Source organism: Podarcis cretensis (genome assembly GCF_951804945.1).
Source record: "Podarcis cretensis genome assembly, chromosome: 6".
Taxonomy (NCBI): domain Eukaryota; kingdom Metazoa; phylum Chordata; class Lepidosauria; order Squamata; family Lacertidae; genus Podarcis; species Podarcis cretensis.
Genome location: NC_137175.1, coordinates 93072671 through 93097462, shown reverse-complemented (window position 1 = coordinate 93097462; position 24792 = coordinate 93072671). Strand labels below are relative to the sequence as shown.

The 24792-nt window shown below is 43.6% G+C and overlaps 1 protein-coding gene and 1 long non-coding RNA gene across 5 annotated transcripts in view; one reads left to right on the top strand and one right to left on the bottom strand.

The window, feature by feature from the left end:
* Positions 1-217: 217 nt before the first annotated feature.
* The window catches only part of LOC307218895, a 158056-nt gene continuing 133481 nt past the window's right edge, over positions 218-24792 (top strand). Inside the window, exons 1-4 of one of the 2 annotated variants that reach the window (XR_013840089.1) lie at positions 218-369; positions 3108-3284; positions 4916-5092; positions 7034-7077. This is a non-coding gene — a long non-coding RNA (uncharacterized lncRNA). Of the gene's footprint in view, positions 370-3107; positions 3285-4915; positions 5093-7033; positions 7078-24792 lie in introns of those variants that run through there. The other variant, XR_013840088.1, reaches the window with a different exon arrangement.
* LOC307218735 (flavin-containing monooxygenase 1-like) overlaps positions 19240-24792 on the bottom strand; it is a 28193-nt gene continuing 22640 nt past the window's right edge. For all 3 annotated transcript variants that reach the window (XM_079981520.1, XM_079981518.1, XM_079981519.1), the window contains exons 7-9: positions 24414-24769; positions 21940-22012; positions 19240-20879 (exon numbers count right to left, since the gene is read on the bottom strand). In XM_079981520.1, the coding sequence (XP_079837646.1) occupies positions 20537-20879; positions 21940-22012; positions 24414-24769 (772 nt within the window). In that variant the 3' untranslated portion in view covers positions 19240-20536. The remainder of the gene's footprint in view (positions 20880-21939; positions 22013-24413; positions 24770-24792) is intronic.

Sequence of the window (24792 nt, the reverse complement as noted above, 5' to 3'; positions counted from 1 at the left end):
CCATTGTGAACTTCTCTGATTACTGATCCCTCTGCCCACTTTCTGCCTGCCTTCATATCTTACTCTTGGGGGGAAAACAACCAACAACACACAACTCCCTTCACCCTTTGAAATGCAGCTTTGTTCAGTATTTTAGTAGGGAAATCCAGACACAGCTTTGGTGATATTTTTTGAGAATCATATTTTCATTTGTATTATCTTCGCAGAAAAGTCACTGACTCACTGATGCTGCATATGAAGGATTAATAAAAAATCGCTATGAGCCTGGGGACCTGATACCTTTCAGCTGTGCACCCGGTTATGCTACAGAAGGACCACAGAATATTACATGCCACAAAGGAAAGTGGTCGGAAGCTTCAACCTGTGAAGGTATAATGTTAAAAAACTGAAAACAGTAAGTTTTTAGATGAAGGCTCTTACTGCCAGCACTAGTTCCTTGCCAAAATGCATTCTGGCAAATCCTCTCTGGTGGTGTTAACACTGTTGCAAGTGATGGTGGAGGCAACAGCTCCTTCTTTGCTTCCCTCCCATGCCTCACAAACAGAGAGGGCAAACAGCAGTGATTACTCCAACCTACTATCATTCTCCACAGGGCAACCTCTTGACTCCTCCTCCATCTCCCATCTCCAGTCTCAAAAGCATTAAGGAGAGGAATGTAGATCCCCGCTCTGCCGTATTTTTCGCTCTATAAGACGCATCAGACCACAGGACGCACCTAGTTTGGGGAGGAGGAAAACAAGAAAAAAAATATTCTGAATCTCAGAAGCCAGAACAGCAAGAGGGATCGCTGCGCAATGAAAGCAGCAATCCCTCTTGCTGTTCTGGCTTCTGGGATAGCTGCGCAGACTGCATTCGCTCCATAAGACGCACACACATTTCCCCTTACTTTTTAGGAGGGAAAAAGTGAGTCTTATACAGCAAAAAATATGGTAATTTCCAATTTGTTTTATGAAGGAATTGGGAAGTGGGGATCATGACATTGCAAGTGTGGATGAATGGAATGGATGCTTTTTTAGAACTTGGTATGTTTGGATGAATGGAATGGGTGGTTGGGGGCAACATTTATTATTTTTTTGTGGAGTGAGGCATTTTTGCCCCACCATTAGATTGTACGGCCTCAGAGGCTGGCAGCATTTAAATCCTGTCCCCAGGCTTAAACTTCCCCACCCCTGATGTAAACTGTTGCTAAGTGATAAAGGTAAAGGTAAAGGTACCCCTGCCCGTACGGGCCAGTCTTGCCAGACTCTAGGGTTGTTCCGCCACGGGGATTCGAACCGCCGACCATACGATCGGCAAGTCCTAGGTGCTGAGGTTTTACCCACAGCGCCACCCGCGTCCCATTGCTAAGTGATACATAATGTAAATTGGTTTTCTGATGGTTATATTTAGGAATTTAGTGCTGAATCCCAGGTTCTGCTGCTGTCATAATTGTAGTTGTCCCTTTGTCAAATTTAAATTTTGCCCTGAAGAAATAATATTGCCTAATACAATTCAATTAAAGGGCAGTGGCAACATCCAGCCAAGTTATACAACGTAGTTATTCTTCCCACTGAAATCTATGCAACATAGAGCTTAACATGGCCTATATTATAGCAGAACAAGTCAAGTATCTTAGAGATACAGTGGTACCTCAGGTTAAGTACTTAATTCATTCCGGAGGTCCATTCTTAAACTGAAACTGTTCTTAACCTGAAGCACCACTTTAGCTAATGGGGCCTCCTGCTGCTGCGGCGCCGCCGGAGCCCGATTTCTGTTCTTATCCTGAAGCAAAGTTCTTAACCTGAAGCACTATTTCTGGGTTAGCGGAGTCTGTAACCTGAAGCGTATGTAACCCGAGGTACCACTGTACTTAAACTAAATGACATTGGGTTAAAATAACTATCTGTCTGAGGTATGGATGGATCTGTCAATTTCCGTTCTTCCAGCTTCTCATTTTTCCTGGGCTGCCCAGACAAGAAGACCCCCCTCTCAGCTTTGCTGATGTGGACCAAAGGAAAGCAATGCAATACATTTGGCACCAGCTTGGCTGTAGCAGTTGTTGGAATGAGGTGTACAAGGTACATTCCAACTATTTTAGGGACTCTGCTGTGGATTTGTGTAGAGTTTACTTCCCTTCTCCTAAAGATATCCCACAAGGGAGTGAAGGTTCAGGATCAGAGCTTTCCTTCTCCTAGATGTGCTACCTAGTTGGTGAGCCCCATCTGCCCTTCACAGCATTTGCAGAAACTGCCTTCTTAACTGTTGGACCCACTGTTGGTCTTTGCATGCAGGTGTGGTAGTTAAACCAATGTTTGGCTTTAGTTAGGCATTGGACAGCAGGATTGCAGTTAAGCTTGGTCCTCCTTAACCATGATCTGTAAACATAGGCACCAACTCCTAGGAGCTGAGACATTTGGGGGGACTTCTTTCCATTGCACAGGGACGCGGGTGGCGCTGTGGGTTAAACCACTGAGCCTAGGGCTTGCCGATTGGAAAGTTGGCGGTTCAAATCCCCACGATGGGGTGAGCTCCTGCTGCTCGGTCTCTGCTCCTGCCAACCTAGCAGTTCGAAAGCATGCCAAAAAGTGCAAGTAGATAAATAGGTACCACTCCGGCGGGAAGGTAAAGGGCATTTCTGTGTGCTGGTCTGGTTCACCAGAAGCAGCTTAGTCATGCTGGCCACATGACCCGGAAGCTGTATGCTGGCTCCCTCGGCCAGTAAAGCGAGATGAGTGCCGCAACCCCAGAGTCGTCCGCAACTGGACCTAATGGTCAGGGGTCCCTTTACCTCTTTCCCTTGCATGGCAGCCAGCTGGGGAGGGTGGGGTCCACCTGCTGCTGGGGCCATGCTGCAGCCGCATTTGGCTCCACCGCTCGGCTCTCTGTGATGTTGCACGTCACATGTGACGTCAGGGCATTGCATCAGGCCCCTGCAATGGTTTTGAGAAATTGGCAACTCTGTCTGTAAGCAAGGTTTGCTTGCATTAAGCTCTTGCACTCTTATCTTTGTGTTTGTTCACATTAGGTTCTGGTATTCTTTTTTTAAAAAAGAATGATGGGTATCTATTATGCAGAAAGCACAATTTGTGGAGGAAAAGTTTATTTGTTGGTTTCCTCTCCCCATTTAGATGCAACATGTGGAGAGCCCCCTGCAGTTGCCAGTGCTGAAATTGTGGCGGGGACAGCAGAGGTCTACCTGCCTGACCACGAGGTGCATTATCAGTGCCATGAAGGTTTTAAAATCTCTGGATCGCCTAATGTAACATGTCAAAATAAAGAGTGGTCAGAACCACCGACATGTGTAGGTAAGACCTGGCATTGCAGGTGATGATGATGATATTTTTTATTATTTATACCTCACCTATCTGTCTGGAGCTGGACCTCAGTGTCCGAGCAGAACGATGGGTGTGGAGACGCCCCTTCAGGTATACTGGGTTCCTGATCTTCCTTCTGTGTGCCAAATATAAACGTGAAAAAGGATGTGGAAGAAACTGGGAAGAGATTACAAAATGTCTGATGGCCAAGGCAGTTATTTTATTTCTGAGTTAAAACTGGAGGCATGCTTTACTGTTACAGCCAAAGAAGTTTATTTTTAAAGTCCTAACAAGGAGAATTATCCACCTGTGTGAGTCCCTGTTTTCCGTGTGCCCTCCTCCGAAAGCTGGCAATTTTGCCTCTGCAGTGGAAAATACTGCATGATAGAATGGTATCCCAGTGTTAAGACATGCCTCTTTCCAGTCAGCCTCAGATGGGGAAGGGCAGCAATAGAGCATGGAAACTGCCTCTCAGTCTGTGCATTTTGGGCTCAAAGAAGACTTGAATTGTATAGGAGAATTTCAATATTGCAATGTACTAGCAGGGATCGAAGACAGGTTTTGTATGCGCAATGCGCCACGTTCAATCCCTGGCATCTCCAGGTGGAGCCTAGGACAAACCCTGGAGAGCCTCTACCAGTCCATATGGACCAGGGATGGGGAACCTGTGGCCCCCCAGATGTTGTTGCACTTCCCATCATCTCTGACCATCAACCTTGCTGGCTGGGGATGATGGGAGATGTAGTCCAACAACCTCTGGAGGGCCACAGGATCCCTGACACAGATAAAATTGATCTAGGTGGACCTCAGTGCTTTTGGTGTTCCAGGCAGCAGGGAAGAAGAGTTGCCATATGCACCTTGACTTACCCTTAAATGACCCAATACAGCTGCCATTTTCAGGGACTTTTCTTCCTGGACTCATTTACAAAAGTGTAGTGTAGGTGGTTTTCCACAAGGCAAGACACAGTGATAACAACAAGAACATTTATTGAACTAACGGAACTGGACAGCAGGGGCAAAGGAACTGCTTATATACATTTCTGAAGGCCTGGGCCTCTCCCACTCCCAACGTGATTGGCTGCCTGAACTTCCAAGCTGTGAATTATGACTCAGAGTTTAAGGGCCAATGGCAGAGGCCCAAGTCCTGAAATGTTCTGTGATTGGATATCATGTATCGAATCAGAACATAGGGGCTCAGAATTCTTAGTCCAGTCTCAAGCTCAGGCAAACACAGACCACTGAATACATAACAAAAAGCAAACACTTTTGACCTCTAACTTTTATAACTAAGAATGACAGCACTGGGGTTGCAAAAAGCAGGCTCATGGCTTGAGGTTGCAACCCCACAAGCATGTGCTCTTTTCTCAGCTTCCTCCAGTGCAAGTTTATTCTGAGTCGAACAGGGATCTTTCCTAAGTCCATGTGTTTATGGTAGATAGGAGTAGATAGGAGCCTATACCCTCGATGGGGGTTGGAGACCAGCAGTTCTCACAGTTAGTGCAGTATCCTCTCTTATGACATCTTTTGTCCAGTCTCAGAATGTTGGAACAAACTGGTAGGTGCTGTTTTGTGGGAACAGAATGCATTTTCAAGGACTGAAGAAGCTTTCTCTATCATTTCAGATGTAACATGCCCTCCCCCACCCTGGGTTTCTAATGGTCAGATTACGACTGATCTCAAGCAAAGGTACTTGCCTCTTGAGAAGGTGCGCTATCGTTGTCACCAAGGATACAGCCTTTTTGGAGCTTTTACAGTAAAGTGTGTGAACAAAGAATGGACAGCATCACCAAGATGCATAGGTATTTGATGTCCAATTTTTTAAATAGTCTAAAAGATAGGAATATAACATTCTTCCTCTTAAAAAAATAAAGTTGTATGTTAAATTTTGCAGTGTGCGGATTCTTGCATAGTCTTGGACTGTCATTTATTATTTACCTTCTACTAATCTCTGGGCTATGAGGAATATACCAGAGGGAGTCAAGACTGAAGTGTATACTATGGGAAAACCAACAATCTTCATCTAGAATGGGCCTGATGGAGATTCCTATGGGATCACTCAGTAGTTGGAGGTGGTAGTTTTCCTTCATTGACCAATCATCACGATTGTGATTGGGAAGAAATCCATGCAGACCAAATTGGTCTTCCACAGCACAAGGTGGCTAGCGATGCTTATTTAAATCTATTTGAGCTATTTGCGATGTAATCATCTGTTTGTGGCACATGTTGATCTAGACTGTCTATGCCGATCTGTTTCCTGTCTCCCTCCCAGATGACTGATCCATAGCAAAGGATAGACTAGAAGTATCTTTGTCTTTTCCAGCACTAGTAGCCAGTGTCCCTTGAGCTGTAATAAGTACAGAAGAACTGAGATATCTCAACCTTTCTATAATAAATTCAAGTAGAATTTATAGTACTTGATGCATTCTCAAGACACACACGTGCCCTCTTGTTCTCTAGGAAATTGTTGAGTCAATTGTTCAGCTGGATTACTCAGCTCTAGATGACTGGGAGCTGCCTGTGTACCTTGAAGTATGCCATTTGAGGTGGTGAGAGTTGTGTTGTTATATGTGGATCATTTAGACATTCGTTCCACCATTTGGCTAACCCTTATAACCTCATAAGTAAGAATAATATTATGGTTTTTTACACCATCAATGCATAAGGTGCTTTAAAGCATAAGAGTGGGGGTGGAGGGGAGACCATGCAGAAAAATAAGAACAGGTTCGTTCCTGAAAGAGCTTACAAACTGAACTTTAGTAGATTGGAGAGGTAGGAACATAAATACTGGATGAGACTAAAGGTTCATCTACTGTGCTTTGCACAGTACCTAACAGGATGGCTTTGGAAAACCACATGCAGGACAAAATCTGGACAGGGACAAGGCAAGAAAGAGAGAGATGAATAGGTCATATTCAAGATGTCTGCCCAAAATGATGGGGTGCACCCTGCCTCATCCCATCCCACTTCAGACATTTCTAAGCAGAAAGCCAAATGCTTCATGGGGAAGGCGGTTTTAGAACCAGTGGAATTACCCCCATTCAACTGCAGCAAACTTAGTGCTTCAAGATGTTGATGGACTGTAACTCCCCATACCATTCGCCATTCTGGGACTGATTGGAGTTGTAGTCCAGCAACATCTAAATAGCATCACACTGGCTACCCCCAAATTGCATGTTTGGGGCAGAGTTCCAGACATCGCAGGCAGAAGGGAGGAAGCTAACAGAGGTGTTTATGAAAACACAAGACCTTCAGGAACCAGCATTTTATAAACTTCTATGCTTCTGCGGAATCAATTTTTACAAATAGACACTTGCAAGATACTGAAAGAGATTTTCAAAAACAGCAGAATATGATAAATTTTGATAGTGAAGAGCTGAGCAAAATTCAGAGGACAGCCGCCGCCTCCTCCCAATGAGATCCATGCCAAAATAGGTTCTAGTTGTTTTAATGATTGGTCTATTTGACCAGCTAAGGAGGTGCTGATGGAATGTCAGCCACACTTGAAGAGACATTAGAAAGACAATTTGTTCACTGATTATTTCACCCAGCAGATATACATAGCTCAATAAAACGTATATTAAAACTTTTCTTCCTTTTTAAATTAAATCTTTGTGTGATACTTTTCTTTTTTCCTGATGTAGAAGCTGAATTATAGAAATGCTTGTGTGCGCAGCCATATGTGTAATCCTAGTAAGTGCCATGTAATCGATTCCTTTTTCTGTTTCAATGCATCATCACAGATGCTGCAGGAAAATGTGGTACTTCACTTCCTGTTGAAAATGGAATATATGCCAGGAGCACATGTACGGTATAAGTGCCAAGCTCTCTACAATATGCAAGGAGATGAATATGTACGATGTGTCAACGGGCATTGGACAGATACACCAACATGCATAGGTACAGTAAATTTCTCTAAATCTTTGCTTTTTCTGTTCTATTGAAGGATATTCAATAAATTCAAAAACCTGTGACCTAGTGGCACCAGTGTGGTGCCAGCAGTTGGCATTGCTCTATATGTGTTTTTGCTTTACTACACACTTTTAGTTACCCTCCATCCCAGCTCCTCCCATGAACTACAGGTAGTTCTTTCATGAAGCAAAGTGAGCCACCCACCAAACTCTGGATGCCTTTACTAATAATAATAGGCAGCCATGTGGTCTAACAGTCCCCCAGAATGCACAAGCTCTTTCCCTTTGCAAGGTTTTCCTCTCAGACACTGACTTTCCACTTTCCTCGCAGCCGTGAATTCAAATTCCCCTCAATGCCTCTCCCTGCAAACAGCTAGGACATCAACAAACTATTAGATGGGTCTCAAGGTTAATCATATCTATAACAAGCCTTCAAACTTCACGTTGTACAGTGGTACCTCTGGTTACGTACTTAATTCATTCCGGAGGTTCGTTCTTAACCTGAAACTGTTCTTAACCTGAAGCACCACTTTAGCTAATGGGGTCTCCCGCTGCTGCTGCGCCACCACAGCACGATTTCTGTTCTCATCCTGAAGCAAAGTTCTTAACCCGAGGTACTATTTCTGGGTTAGCAGAGTCTGTAACCTGAAGCGTATGTAACCTAAAGCGTCTGTAACCTGAGGTACCACTGTATACCCATGTGGTCTGCAGGAAAGTATCTCCTGCAAGAGTGTGTGATTGGAACTGAGTACTTATAAACTTCTGTAGTACAGTGGTACCTCAAGTTAAGAACTTAATTCGTTCTGGAGGTCCGTTCTATTTTTTCTTTTCCCGAGAAAGTTTATTTATTTTTATTTTTCTGTAAAGTTTCCTGGGTTTCTTTCTCTTTTTTTATAAATATTTATTAAGATTTTTTAAATACAAAAATGCAAAAAATAATAAACAATATAACATGTATCGTAACATATTTTCAAAGCTTCTTTGGACTCCCTCACGCCTCCCGCTCCCACTTGCATCATAGTAAAATTTTTTCCAGCAATTTATCAACTTGTTTACATTCTTAAATCTCATTCATTTAATTTAATCAAATAATTCTCCAAAAAAATTATATTTCCCTCAATCTCGTTTATCATCCAGATTACATCTAGTTTAATGGTGCTCAATTGTTTATGATCTGGCATCCTTCTTAACATTCAACCAAATTACAGTGCTTTTGTAAATAAATCCTAAATTTCTTCCAGTCTTCTTCAACCCTCTCCTCTCCCAGGTCTCGAATTCTGCCGGTCATCTCAGCCAATTCCATATCGTCTATCAGTTGCATCTGCCATTCTTCCAGTGTGGGTAGATCTTGAGTTTTCCAATGCTTAGCGATGAGTATCCTTGCTGCCGTTGTTGCATACAGGAAAAAAATTCTGTCCTTCTTTATCACCCTCTGGCCGACAATACCCAGGAGGAAGGCCTCTGGTTTCTTAGGGAAAGTATACTTAAATACCTTCTTCAACTCATTATATATCATTTCCCAGAAGGCCTTCACTCTAGGGCACGTCCACCAGAGGTGAAAGAATGTTCCTTCATTTCCTTTACATTTCCAGCATTTATTATCAGACGAATGGTATATTTTGGCAAGTTTAACTGGGGTCATGTACCATCTATATATCATTTTCATTACATTTTCCTTCAAAGCATTACATGCAGTGAAGTTCAACCCAGTGGTCCACAACCTTTCCCAGTCCTCAAACATAATGTTATACCCAATATCCTGTGCCCACTTTATCATAGCCGATTTAACCATTTCATCTTGTGTGTTCCATTTTAACAGCAAGTTATACATTCTTGAAAGTACCTTGGTCTTAGGTTCTAACAGTTCTGTTTCCAATTTCGATTTCTCCACCTGGAACCCTAACTTTTTGTCATTTTTAAAGACTTCTTTAATCTGAGCGTAGTGTAGCCAGTCTCGCACTTTATCCTTCATTTTCTCCAAACTCTGCAATTTCCAATTGTCTCCATCTTTTTCTAGTATTTCCCAATATTTTGGCCATTTGGCCTCCATATTGGGTTTTTTTCGGGCCTTAGCTTCCAGCGGTGAAAGCCACCTTGGAGTTTTATTTTCCAATAAGTCTTTATATTTTGTCCAGACACTAAACACTGCTTTTCTGACAATATGATTCTTAAAGGCCTTATTGATCTTAACCTTGTCATACCATAAGTATGCATGCCATCCAAAAGCATTGTTAAAACCTTCCAGATCCAGAACGTCAGTGTCCTCGAGAAGTAGCCAGTCTTTTAGCCAGCAGAAAGCTGCGGCCTCATAGTACAACTTTAAGTCTGGCAGGGCAAAGCCCCCTCTTTCTTTCGCGTCAGTTAATATCTTAAACTTAATTCTGGGCTTTTTACCCTGCCAGACAAACTTAGAAATGTCTCTCTGCCACTTCCGGAAGCACTCCATCTTGTCCACAATCTGTAGTGTTTGAAACAAAAACAACATTTTTGGCAATACATTCATCTTAATAGCGGCAATTCGGCCTAACAAAGAAAGTTTCAATTTTGTCCAACTGTCTAAGTCTCTTTTAATTTCAGACCAACATTTTTCATAGTTATCCTTAAAAAGACTCAGATTTTTTGCTGTTATGTTTACCCCTAGGTACTTTACTTTTTTAACCACAGTTAGTTCTGTCTCTCTCTGAAACCGTTCCGACTCTGTATCTGTCAAATTTTTCCCCAACACCTTAGTTTTCTGTTTGTTTAATTTAAATCCTGCCACCCGACCAAAGTCTTGAATCAATTGTAACACTCTTTTCGTACTAGATTCTGGCTCCTGCAGAGTCAAAACTAGGTCATCTGCAAAAGCTTTAAGCGTTCTGGAGGTCCGTTCTAAACCTGAAACTGTTCTTAACCTGAGGTACCACTTTAGCTAATGGGGCCTCCCGCTGTCGCCGCACGATTTCTGTTCTCACCCTGAAGCAAAGTTCTTAACCCGAGGTACTATTTCTGAGTTAGCGTAGTCTGTAACCTGAAGCATATGTAACCCAAGGTACCACTGTAATGTTTTGGACAAAAATCAATAGTTTAAGAAGAACATTAACAATAACCATTTGTGGATACCATATTGTTCTTTACCCTAGATAAGGAGAAGGGACAGGAGATATCTTAAGGTTGTTGCCTCTTCTGACAAAATTTGGGCTGTCATTATTGTCATGTATTGAAGTGCTCCTTTTAATGAGGGTGAAAGAGGAGAGTGCAAAATATGGTCTGAAGCTCAACATCAAAAAAACAAAGATCATGGCCACTGGTCCCATCACCTCCTGGCAAATAGAAGGGGAAGAAATGGAGGCAGTGAGAGATTTTACTTTCTTGGGCTCCATGATCACTGCAGATGGTGACAGCAGCCACGAAATTAAAAGACGCCTGCTTCTTGGGAGAAGGGCAATGACAGGCCTAGACAGCATCTTGAGAAGTAGAGACGTCACCTTGCCAACAAAGGTCCGTATAGTTAAAGCCATGGTTTTCCCAGTAGTGATGTATGGAAGTGAGAGCTGGACCACAAAGAAGGCTGATCGCCGAAGAATTGATGCTTTTGAATTATGGTGCTGGAGAAGACTCTTGAGAGTCCCATGGACTGCAAGAAGATCAAACGTATCCATTCTTAAGGAAATCAGCCCTGAGTGCTCACTGGAAGGACAGATCCTGAAGCTGAGGCTCCAGTACTTTGGCCACCTCATGAGAAGAGAAGACTCCCTGGAGAAGACACTGATGCTGGGAAAGATGGAGGGCACAAGCAGAAGGGGCGACAGAGGACGAGATGGTTGGATAGTGTTTTCGAGGTTACCAGCATGAGTTTGACCAAACTGCGGGAGGTAGTGGAGGACAGACGTGCCTGGCGTGCTCTGGTCCATGGGGTCACGAAGAGTCGGACACGACTAAACGACTAAACAACAACAACGAAGTGCTCACCCTGGCCACCAGGGGTATTGTGTATATAGTTTTCACTCAGGTCCACGTCAGTTAATTTAGGCGGGAAACCCTGGGGTGTTATTGTTAGAATGTTGACAGCTGTTGTTGTTGTGTAGTTTAGTCGTTTAGTCGTGTCCGACTCTTCGTGACCCCATGGACCAGAGAACGCCAGGCACTCCTGTCCTCCACTGCCCCCCGCAGCTTGGTCAGACTCATGCTGGTAACCTCGAAAACACTATCCAACCATCTCGTCCTCTGTCGCCCCCTTCTCCTTGTGCCCTCCATCTTTCCCATCATCAGGGTCTTTTTCAGGGAGTCTTCTCTTCTCATGAGGTGGCCAAAGTACTGGAGCCTCAGCAGGCAGGCTGAGCTGTTCAGTTCAGTTCAGTTCAGTTCCAGCTTACTATAAAGAACCACTTGGAGAAATGTCGGTATCGTCTGCTTTGTCAACCCACTACTTAATAATTACTGGCAACCCTCACATCTTGTTCTGCTGTTACTGAATGCCCTGATAGGCCACAATAAAACATTCCTCCATGACTTGATCGGGGATGAGGGGGCTGACCTGCTATCTTCCTCACCAGGAAGCCAGTCCACCTGGGAGGCAGGGTTGAGTTGTTCCTCCTGTTGGGCCAGAGACACAAAACAGAGATCCTGTTGGTATACTGTTTGATCTGATGTTCACCAGCCTCTCTGTTTAAGCTAGTGGAGATGATCTGGGGAGTTGTTGAGGAGATTTCACCCCTCCCATATCCAAGAATCTCCTGATGAGTCTGCTGATTCTCCAGAGAGAAAGAGGCGTGTTCTGCTCTCTACTTATTCTACTCCAGCACCAAGTCAGTCAGTCAGTCAGTCAGTGTGTTGGAGAGAGAGAGACTGAGTGTTAGAGATTGTGTGTAGAGATAAGGTTGCTGCTAAGAGCAGTTGCAGACACTCAGTGAAGTGCAGCATTCTTTATGCTTAGACCTCATTAAGCTCTGTATATAGTTGTATAGTAGTTGTAGATAGAATAAAGAAGATATTCTACAGAGCTGCTCTCCGAGTCATTTATATACTCTGCTAGACTCTGCTATACTCTGCTGTGTGATGACTGTCTTCTTGTTGGAGTGAATCCGGTGCTCACAACTCTAAGCTGTGAGTCCACAGCACTTTGACCTGTTCCTGTGCAGAAGGTGGTCTCTGGAAGTGCTACCCAGCTCGCCTAGCCCAGTCGGGGTTGAGGTGGATGAGTCCAGTTAGTGGCACTGGCTCAAGGGCGATGCTGACAGTTGTTCTGGAGAATCCCCAAGCACTCCATAGAATCATAGAGTTGAAAGGGATCCCAAGGGTCATCTAGTCTAAGCCCCAGCGATAAAGGGATCTCAGCGAAAGCATCCATGGCAGATGGCTATCCAACCTCTGCTTAAAAACCTCAAGGAAGCAGAGTCCACAACCTCCCGAGGGAGGTGGAACAGCTCTTACTGTCAGAAAGTTTTTTTCTAGTGTTTAGTCAGAATCTCCTTTCTTGTAACTTGAAGCCATTGGTTTGAGCAGAAAATAACAAGCTTGTTCCCTCTCCCACGTGACAGCCCTTGTGATATTTGTGCTTGGAGACTTTATTTACATGCTGAGGCTGCATAGTCTAGACTGACTCAAGGACCTCATAGCTGCCACGACAACAGCATGGGTCTATCAGTACAATGTGGTCCCGACTTATGTCATACCTTCAATTTGACCTTTGTCCTAAAGCAGATTGTGAATGTCCCATTGGTGGGAGTGGTTGTCACAGGTGGATTATGTCCTGGTGAAGTTGACTTTGCGGTAGCAGGTTTTCCCTGCAGTGGGGAGTAGGGGATCATTGGGATGGTCTGCCCATGGAAACCTATAGAACATGAGAGATTCCCTTTGCTCTGGGGGATTTCTCTACCAATGCTGTGAAGCCCCTAGTTTCCCTATGGAATGATGGGACAATGGAAGGACTGTCAATAAAATCACTACCAAGTGCCCTTTCTGTCATCCCACCAAAAAGGTCATGTTGGAATAAAAAGTGCTGAGGTCTTCTTGAATAACTTGGTAAACCACATACTGCTATATAATGTATAATAATATTGGTATTAGACCCCAATTCAGAAAGCGCCCAATTAAATGTGGACTGCTACTGATGCTTTCTTCATGTTGGCTGATTCTCAACTCAGAAAATCTAAAGCTTGTGACTCCCAATTGGTTTTAATGGGGAAAATATTCAAATTGCTATTTATTTATTCATTTGACAGAAGTCAATGAACTTTTAGGTATAGTAGTCCCCAAGCTTTACTTATTTTTCCTCAGAGGAGACCACATTATCAATCTCAATTTATTTCAGTGGGTTTGATTGAGTATGACTAACTTTGTGCTTCTCGAGAACACAGACACTTTAGATTTGGAAGGTTTTAACAATTTTTTTGGGTGGCACGCATATTTGTGGTATGACAAGGTTAAGGCTCACAAAGGCTTTAAAAATCATATTGTCAGGAAAGCATTGTATAATGTTTGGATTAAATATAAAGACCTGCTGGAGAATAAAACTCCAAGGTGGTTGTCACCAATGGAGGCAAAGGCATTGAAAAAACTTAATATGGAGTCTAAATGGCCGAAATACTGGGAAATTTTAGAACAGGAGGGTAATAAACTGAAATTGCAGAGTTTTGAGAAACTAAAAGATAAAGTGCGAGACTGGCTTCACTACTATCAAATATTGGAGGTCTATAAGTTGGATAGGAAAATTGGCTTTCAGGTGGAAAAATCAAAATTGGAAACAGAATTGTTAGAATCCAAAACTAAGAATTTGTCAAAAATGTATAACTTGCTGCTGAAATGGAATACACAGGATGAAACGGTTAAATCAGTTATGATTAAGTGGGCACAAGATATTGGACATAACATTATGTTTGCTGACTGGGAAAGGTTGTGGACCACCGGTATGAAATTTACGGCGTGTAATGCCTTGAGAGAGAATATTATGAAAATGATGTACAGGTGGTACATGACCCCAGTCAAGCTTGCAAAAATTTACCACTTATCAGATAATAAATGTGGGAAATGTAAAGAAAATGAAGGTACATTCTTTCACCTCTGGTGGACATGCCCAAGGATCAAGGCTTTCTGGGAAATGATATATAATGAAATGAAAAAGGTATTTAAATATACCTTCTTGAAGAAACCAGAGGCCTTTCTCCTGGGTATGGTTAGCCATGTGGTGTTAAAGAAGGACAGAACTTTTTTTATGTATGCCACAACAGCAGCAAGGATCCTTATTGCAAAGTATTGGAAGACACCAGATCTATCCACTCTGGAAGAATGGCAGATGAAGATGATAGACTACATGGGACTGGCAGAGATGACTGGCAGAATCCGAGACCAGGAGAAAGAGACAGTGGAAGAAGATTGGAAGAAATTTAAAGACTATCTTAATAAACATTATAAAATTAATGAAGGCTAGAATGACATGGGTTTAAAAATTATGTGGTTTTCAGGGGTGTTGATTAAGGAAAAAGAACAGAATTATCAAAAACTATGGGAAATAAGGGAATGGATTTGCTGATTAGATAATGAAATTAGAATACAGAAGGGGGAGGTATGAGGAGGTCGGGGAAATTGGGTTTAAGAAAATAAGGTTTGAAATTATACTTGTTTTTTGTCTTATGTTTGTGTATGTTTTTATTGTTGTCTGTGTTTATATGTCTTTATTGGAAACTCTAATAAATATCATTTAAAAAAAAAACAGAAATATTAAAAAAAAAAGAGTATGACTAACTTTGGACACAATCCAAAGAGTTGTTTTTTTGTTTTGGTCAAGTGACTTCCTCGTTGTCAAATCAATCTCTTAGATGGCATGATTTGTGCCTTTCTACAGCTCCTTGTACAGCAACTGAAGAAGATATGTATCAAAACAATATACAGCAGAAGTGTAAATACGCTAATAAAATCTATTCTGCATCTGGAGACGTGACAGAGTTTGACTGCAAAAGGGGCTTTCAGAAAGATCCATCCTCGCCTCCCTTCAGAGCCCAATGTAGAGAGGGCAAGTTGGACTACCCAAGTAGGTACATTGCAGTTAAACATAATTACAGAAAATTCAACACACATAGCTGTGATTTTTGTTAAGCTATAGAAAGCAATGTGCATTACAAAATAAATGTCTTTGAAATTTTCTTGGTCTACAGCAGATTTTTGATTTTCCCCCCATCTATACCCGTTTTTCTCATCTTCCAGAGTTACTCTTCTTTGTTGTTCATTATCTCTTATTTTATCCTCTCACCTTCCCTTTCTTCCACTGTTTTCTCCTTTCTCTCTCAAAGTCCTAGACAGAATTAAAATGAGAAAAAAGTAGTTCTGCTGCCACAAGTAAAGCCCAAATTAAGCCATGACACAATCCACCTTTGGGTATGAAATGCCACAAGTGTGTTAGCGCTTCCTTACTCAGCCTTTAGAATAAATTCACCAGGACCATTTAAACTTCAATGCTCCTAAGCATCAGAATCGTCACGTTGTGGAGTAAGCATCTCTTGTTGCTCTTTCACTCTGAATGAATGGATTCATAATATTCCCCAGGATAGTTCCATAATTCACACACACACCCCCCAAAAAATCTCAGCTGGTATCATAAATACAGCAGCAGTGTGGTGTAGTAGTTAAGAGCAGTAGACTCATAATCTGGTGAACCGGGTTCGCGTCTCCACTCCTCCACATGCAGCTGCTGGGTGACCTTGGGCTAGTCACACTTCTCTGAAGTCTCTCAGCCTCAATCACCTCACAGAGTGTTTGTTGTGGGGGAGGAAGGGAAAAGGAGATTGTTAGCCGCTTTGAGACTCCTTCAGGTAGTGATAAAGCGGGATATCAAATCCAAACTCCTCCTCTTCTTCTTCTATGCACGCCTAATGCCCTCGTTGCTTACTCAGACTTGGCACACAGTTGCCATTCTCCTGACAAGCAGAAATTCAGCAGTTGGGAAGGATGTGTGTCACTGAAATGAATGTGCATTGCTATCTTAGATCCATAAATTTCGTCAGGTCTCCTCTATGAGCTTGACCAGTGCTGGAAACAATTGTAATGGATGGCTTTTAAGTCGTTTCTGCACCAGGTAAAGCAGGCATAGGCAAACTCGGCCCTCCAGATGTTTTGAGACTACAACTCCCATCATCCCTAGCTAACAGGACCAGTGGTCAAGGATGATGGGAGTTGTAGTCCCAAAACATCTGGAGGGCCTATGCCTGAGGTAAAGTAATGGTAAAGTACCATATCTTTCGCTCTATAAGACGCACCAGACCATAAGACACACCTAGTTTTTGGAGGAGGAAAACAAGAAGAAAAAAAATTCTGAATTTCAGAAGCCAGAACAACAAGAGGGATCGCTGCGCAGTGAAAGCAGCGATCCCTCTTGCTGTTCTGGCTTCTGGGATAGCTGCGCAGCCTGCATTCGCTCCATAAGACGCACACACATTTCCCCTTACTTTTTAGGAGGGAAAAAGTGAGTCTTATAGAGCAAAAAATACGGTAATCCCTGCCTTCTGACTTGCCCCATATTTTGCCCGAACTATGCCTTATTTTGCCTGACCAAAGATGCAACCCTAGCAGTTGACCTCTGCACATTAAAGGTAAAAGGTAAAGGTACCCCTGCCCGTACGGGCCAGTCTTGACAGACTCTGGGGTTGTGCGCCCATCTCACTTAAGAGGCCAGGGGCCAGCGCTGTCCGGAGACACTTCCGGGTCATGTGGCCAGCGTGACATCGCTGCTCTGGCGAGCCAGAGCCGCACACGGAAACGCCGTTTACCTTCCCTCTGGTAAGCGGTCCCTATTTATCTACTTGCACCCGGAGGTGCTTTCGAACTGCTAGGTTGGCAGGCGCTGGGACCGAGCAGCGGGAGCGCACCCCGCCGCAGGGATTCGAACCGCCGACCTTTCGATCGGCAAGCCCTAGGCGCTGAGGCTTTAACCCACAGCGCCACCTGCTTCCCTCTGCACATTGTTGCCCCTCATTTCCTGCAAGTGGCCTTCCCAGAAGTTCTTAGATGACCCCTACTGGAAAATATATTGTTGGTCTGTGTGAAGATAAGTTCACAAAGGGCAGTTTACAAAGCAGCAAACTGCATAGATCTGAACCTTTCATGTTTCTGCTGAAACATCTGCAAACAAACAAAGCTAATAGGAAAGTAATTTATCCAAAACTGCAAACTGTACTGCTGAGACTGGGTTTGAGTTCCAAGCATGAAACCCCCAAAGCAATGAACCCACCCCCACTCATTTGCTTCCCCCAGGAGATTCCCCCAAAATGCATTTACGTCCTGCCCCTCAGCCCCCAAAAGAAATATTCCTCCTTTTTCTCTAACCTGTACCTGTACCTGCCCAACAGATCTCCTCGGTGCAGCCTGACTTTAATATTTGATCATTTTTCTCTTCCCTTAGCTGTCACTAAAGGGAGCTGGATTCGCAAAGCAAATAAAGTTCACACTTTTTAAATGTGCACTTGCTGTGCAATCAGAAAGCCTGGTATTGGGTAAAATCGAGCTCCAAAAAATACATGGAAAACGATAGTATTATGTATTTGGGGTGGGGTGCCTGGAATGGTAATCATGTTTAGCATTTTTGATAGATAGATTTAATATATTATTTTCTCTCTCCAGGATAACAGAATATAGTTTGGTGAAAAAAGAACTGGCACTGCTATACCAGTGGCTAATGGTGATTTCAATTCATATATATTTGATGGGCCTATCAAAAAACATGAGTCTGCTGAAAGAAAAAAACAGCTTATGCAAGAGTTAAGGATAAAGTATGACATCCCCCATGAAATTCAATAAAACACTTTGCTGTGAAATTTAAACATATTTATAAAATCAGCAAGTCCTTCTCTGAAATTTCTTAACATATGCAACCAATTAGTTGTATCTAAATGGCATGTTCCTAAAGGAGACATAAACCACTGTAGCACCCTGCTTGTGGTTAACGCTTAGCTGGAATGAAATATTCAACGCAGCAATAGAGAAATTAAAATAATAATTTATTTGTCAGACAAATAAATATGAGGCACAGTGGTATATGGTTACCAAGCTCTGGCCTGGCCTCCTGCCATTCTGGCCAGCACTTATATTTCCTTAATCCAGCCCCCTTGCTCCTCCTGTGGCTGCCTCTGTCCAATCAGCCTGGTTGAAATTCCTATTGGCTGTTTGCTAGAACCAATCACAAAAGATACACCCATTTCCTTTTGCCCTTTTATGGGAAATAAAAGCTATATTTATAATTGGCAAACAAGTAGCCATTAACCTCTACAAGGCACCTTAATTACCAAATCACCTTTGCCCCCTTAATTCTAAAATAGAGCAGATGGCTAAAACAGATGGTGGCTAATTCTATTTTAAACAGGTATCAAAGATCTTTTGTACGCATCATCAATGAAAGATCTCCTTCATTGGAGGTTCCTTTAAACAAAAACCTGACAACCATCTGTCTAGAGTGCTCTGATGGTGTTTTCCTGGTTGGCAAGGGGGGGCTAGGCTAGTGGCTGATAGCCCCTGTGATCTCCTCCAACTATATGAAATAAGAATCTAGCATAAGGATTTAACATTTCTTAGCTTCTAATTCCTTTGCATAATTACATTTAAGCCAATATATTTTTAATACATAATATATATAATTTTTTATAAGCAAAGACGTTTTCAAAGTAAGAAAAAACTTAAAAACACTTTCTTTCCCTATTTCCATTAGCTCTTGCCCTTAGGAAAATGTGGCTCAAGTCTCTAATGGGAGGCACAATAATTCTTACTATTTACCAACTTAATTGTAGCTTAATTGTACTCTGCAACATGCAAGGTCAGTGACCTCTGCTCAGCCTTTTATGACCGCAATAAACCAGAGGGCCTCTCTGGCGAAGAGGATGAACATCTGCCAATATCTTAGCCAGCCTAGTTTCTGCCTGGCATGAATCATTTGTGAATTTAAACTCATTTTTAAGATACAACCTTGATCAAAAAATATAAGCTTGATAAAAATGCAGGCTTATGATTAGATGCCTCACCACGAAATTACTGAAGTATCCAGTTGAGGCCAGGAAGAAGGAAAGCAAACTTTTGAATTATATTCATTGTCATTTATTGATAGAAATATCAATACAATTTAAACAAGCATGATTCTTTTGACTATATAATAAAATCATCTGTTTTAACATCTGGTTTTTCCATGTAGCAATATAATAAGCCCCATTATTTTTTCATTCTGTACCTGTCATTTTCAACTGAAGCTGAAATATCTGCGATAGTCTGTGTTATAATGACATTCAAAGTTGTTGATACATTATTTTATTTTTTTGCAGAGCAAAGTCGCAAAGGTATAGCTGTATAATTGACAAGCCCTGGTGCTATGAATCCACCAGGGCTATGATTTTTGGTTTGGGTGAAAGAGGACTCAGGTGCAAATCTCAGAAAAGCCTCAACTTGGTGGAAGAAGATGGATGCACCTGACTCTCTTAAGATGTTCTTTCAGGTGACTTTAAAAAATGATTAGACAAACTCATGGAGGAGAGGCCTGTGAATGGGCGCTTCCAGACTGTCACTATTTTCAGGTGGGATTTGATCACATACTGGCAAATTCAGGTCGCATGGTGAAAGTTGATTTGGAAGTCTTGCACGACATACCTGCTTCCTCAAAAGATCAAACATTTTGCATTAAGGAACGTGATCGGGAATGCCCTGGAAAGTGTGCTGTGACACTTGCTTTGAGGTAACAACATCTAAGCTTCCTTCAAAATAATAATAATAAACCAGAATGAATGCTCATTAAATAGCTAACGATGCCTAATCTCCCTACGAATAGATCAGAATGAATGTTCAATAAACAGGTTCTCTGGAAGCACCCAGGGACTATTAAACAGAATACCTAAAGAAAACCTTCACCACAGAGACAGCATAAATACCATTTGCTGGAAAGGCAGCAATCCTTTGTGACCTGAGTGTGGGTTTTCCAGAGGCATCTGAGGCACTGTTGAAAACCAGATTCTGGACTAAATGGATTAATTTGATAAAGAGCACTATGTCGTACAGAGTAAATGAATATCAAAATAATAATTCTGTTCATTTATAATAGCCAAGCATGTAGAGCAGATTTATTTGTGCATTGGACACAGTAGCGTGCAAATAGTGTGCCAACAAGAGCACATTTTCATGTTCAGTTGTCAAATATTTGTGCTTCCATTTTGATTTTGATTTTTTTTAACCGTCAGGTATAAAAATGTCAAATTGTCCACATTTAGATTTGAGTATGTACTTTAGAAAAGGCCCTTCTTTCTTTTCTTACTTCTGCAAAGTGAAGTATCACGTAGGCAGAACATATGCATCTGGAAAGATACAGGTAATAATGCTTTTGAACTGGCAGAACTAATTGAAACTGAAGAAAATCCCGACAAAAATGGCAAAGATGGCAAGAACTTTCAGCAGGTATGTGAGGAAACTTCCAGAGTCTTCCACCACTCGAATTCTTGTGGGCTTCACTGTGCGCTCCCACTGGGTCATGATGGCATTTCTGGCTCCGTCCCACTTCCCGGGTCCACTCAGGCGGAATTGGTAGGCAGAGCAGGGGCCAAAGAAGATCTTCAGGGCCAGTTCTGGATCTTGGAGTAGGAGCGCAGGCACACTCGGTTTTATGCCAATGTAGGAAGCAAGTTGGTCCATGTATACAAGGCAATCTGTTTTCAAAACCTCGTCAAAGGTCAAGCCAAACCTAAACGAAACAATATACAAGGGGAAATGTGGAGGAGTGAAATGGTATGAAGCTGAACATAACACAAGTGTGGACAAGCCCTTGCGCTTGTTGTGTGTTCATTGGTTTTGCCTTTCTCCCACCCAACTGCACAGCAGCTGTAAGGTAAAAGGCAAAGGACCCCTGGACGTTTAAGCCCAGTCAAAGGCGACTATGGGGTTGCGGTGCTCATCTCGCTTTCAGGCCGAGGGAGCCGGCGTTTGTCCACAGACAGCTTTCCAGGTCATGTGGCCAGCAGGACTAAACTGCTTCTGGAGCAACGGAACACCATGATGGAAACTAGTGCGCACAGAAATGCTGTTTACCTTCCCGCTGCAGTGGTACCTATTTATCTACTCACGCTGGTGTGCTTTCGAACTGCTAGGTCGGCAGAAGCTGGGACAGAGCAACAGGAGCTCACCCCGTCGCGGGGATTCAAACCTCCAACCTTCTGATCAGCAAGCCCAAGAGGCTCAGTGGTTTAGACCACAGCACCAGTCTCCAGCTCACAGCAGCTGTAGCTGGGTCTGTTACAGGCTTTGTCAAACATGCCTTTAGCTGTGGCACATTGGGCAGACATTCACATATTTACGTCTGTAATGTGAAAATCTCCACCCCCTGTTTTCTAAAGATCAAGCAGTAGCTGAAGGCACAGGAACATCTCAGGCTTTCTTTCTGATCAGCTGGCACCCCTCATGCACCTCTATCTGACCAATGATTATTTATACCCCGCCCATCTGGCTGGGTTTCTCCAGCCACTCTGGGTGGCTTCCAACAAAATATTAAAATACAATAACCTATTAAACATTAAAAGCTTCCCTAAAGAGGGCTGCCTTCAGATGTCTTCTAAAAGTCTGGTAGTTGTTTTTCTCTTTGACATCTGGTGGGAGGGCATTCCACAGGGCGGGTGCCACTACTGAGAAGGCCCTCTGCCTGGTTCCCTGTAACTTGGCTTCTCGCAGCGAGGGGACCGCCAGAAGGCCCTCGGAGCTGGACCTCAGTGTCTGGGCTCACCGTTGTCAGGTCATATGTAGGAGCTTACCAGTTGAGCTTGTTTTTCTTCTTTTCGTTGACTTCCTCCATCATTTCAGTCACTGAAGGCAACTTACACAAGCCTAGAAGACAGGAAGGATTTTTCAGTGAGTCACCTTTTTTTGAGGTTCATCAAAAGGGGGGGGGGTGAAAACTGAGCATGTGCCTTCCAAGCAGAAGTACAGGCTGTCCAATTGTTAGTAGCATCCATTTCTGCCTGGTGTGAGACGAAACAGGGTTTCAAACACAACACATTGCATGTGTGAGAGACCCCTTCACATAGAGACAATCGTGGTATTGTCCACCGATGAGGTGAGAATCCTGGTTAGCCTCGAAGCTGGGCTAGGAAAACTAGACTATTTCCCTCAAAATGCTTCAAAGAGGGTTCCAGATTCACCCCCAAGCATCTCCATTGGTCCATTTAGATCAGCATTATCAACACCAACCTTCGCCTACTGGGTGCTCTCCGGAGGTTTTGGACTATACCTCCCATCAACCCCCAGCCAGCAACTGGAGGGCACCCACTTGGCGAAGGTTGGTGTTGATGATGCTGAACTAAATGGACCAATGCTTTGGTCCAACATAAGGTGGCTTTCAATTGCCCTATGAAAGTAGGGTTGTTGTTTTTTTTTTTTTTAGCAAAACAGTGCTCTTATTACACAAAGCATCTGGAGCATGAGTAGGCAAACTAAGTCCCAGAGGCCAGATCCAGCCCAATTGCCTTCTAAATCCGGCCCGCGGATGGTCCAGGAATCAGCGTGTTTTGACATGAGTAGAATGTGTCCTTTTATTTAAAATGCATCTCTGGGTTATTTGTGGGGCATAGGAATTCGTTCATTTTTCATTCAAAATATAGTCCGGCCCCCCATAAGGTCTGAGGGACAGTGTACTGGCCCCCTGCTGAAAAAGTTTGCTGACCCCTGAGGAGGGAGCAGCAGCTTGGTGGAGGCTGCACTAAAACAAGTTGAAGATTATTGTCCTAATCTACATTATGGAAGGGACACAGGTGGCGTTGTAGGTTAAACCACAGAGCCTAGGACTTGCTGATCAGAAGGTCGGCGGTTTGAATCCCCGTGACGGGGTGAGCTCCTGTTGCTTGGTCCCTGCTCCTGCCAACCTAGCAGTTCGAGAGCACGTCAACGTGCAAGAAGATAAATAGGTACCACTCCGGCGGGAAGGTAAACGGCGTTTCCGTGCGCTGCTCTGGTTTCACCAGAAGCGGCTTAGTCATGCTGGCCACATGACCCGGAAGCTGTCTGCGGACAAATGCCGGCTCCCTTGGCCTATAGAGAGAGATGAGCGCCGCAACCCCAGAGTCGGTCCCGACTGGACCTAATGGTCAGGGGTCCCTTTACCTTTACCTTACATTATGGAACTCTCATTGCAGTGGAGTGAGGCATTCTGTGAATTTTGAGGAATAATATGTGCTTTAATAAAAACCAAAGAGAGAGAGAGAAGGATACATGATGCAGCCCCCTTGCTGATGCTCAGCAGATCTGGGTCTAAAGTCTGTACAGTAATGAAGTAATTTTACTTTATTGACAGTACAGTCAATAAAGTAATATTACTATCATCACCACCAATAACAGCCTTTGGTGTCCCTGAGCTCTGCTGAGCTGCAGTACTTCTCTCTAGCCCTCTGGAGTGGTGGGTCATTCATCTGCCTGCAAGGTGGGGCTTATCCACACTTATCTTTCTTCTGGGCTTTCCAGGAGTAGTCTGTGTCTGAGCGCTCTTTGTTTTCTCGCCCCAGAGCTTTCCCTGCGAAAACCCGCTCTTTACCGCTAAATGGGAGCAAATGGCAATCTGCAGAAAACCTGAATAGATGTTTGTTTGTTCTGATCGAGTGTTTAAAAGCAGGTTTTCCTGGGGAAATTGGCTAGGAAGAAGAAGAGGAGGAGGAGGAGGAGGAGGAGGAGGAGGTGGAGGAGGAGAAGGAGAAGGAGAAGGAGAAGGAGAAGGAGAAGGAGAAGGAGAAGGAGAAGGAGAAGGAGAAGGAGAAGGAGAAGGAGAAGAAGTGGTGGTGGTGCTTGGAGAGGCATCCCCAACCTTTGGCCCTCCAGATGTTTTGGACTACAATTCTCTTCATCCCTGACCACTGGTCCTGTTAGCTAGGGGTCATGGGAGTTGTAGTCCAAAACATCTGGAGGGCCAAAGGTTGGGGATGCCTGTGCTTGGATATGGGGCTTTAAAGCCCAAACCAGTGCCTAGAAAGAGCTGGGCAAAAGCTAAGGTGGCACAGCACAAACCTGTGCCCTCCAGGTTTCTTGGCCTAAAATCCTCATCCCCTCTGGCCACTGGCTATGCTACTTAGGGTCAATGAAAGGGCAAGTCCAACAACATCTGGAGGGCCACAGGTCCCCCCTACCCATGGCACCGAGAGTAACTGCCTGGTCCAGATGACAGGTTGAGCTTCCCTAGGATTTCCACACACATCCAAGCACCCTCTGGCCTCCTAGGGTGCTGGTATCTCCCCTTTCCTACCATTAAAGATGCGTGTGACCCAGCGCGCTTGAGTTTCCACAACAGGCATCACCGCCCCAAATGGCCTGAGGAAGCCAATGAAGGCGAGGGTCGGTTTCTCCAGCCGAGGGGGGAAGATGTATTTGTACAAGGAAGCCTGCTGGTTTTCCACCTTGACAATCGACTCGTCGATGAAAGGGAAAGAAGCTTTGTATCCTGTGGCGAAGACGACGACGTCCACTTCTTCTGCCCCAGGAGCGTTCACAAACACAACGGCGTTTTCTCTGAACTCCTTCACCTCGGGCCTAACAGAGAGCTTCCCAGTGATGATGCAGGACGGGAGCTCATCATTCAAAATGGGCTCTCTCGTCACCGTCCTACAGGGAGGAGGAAGAATGGG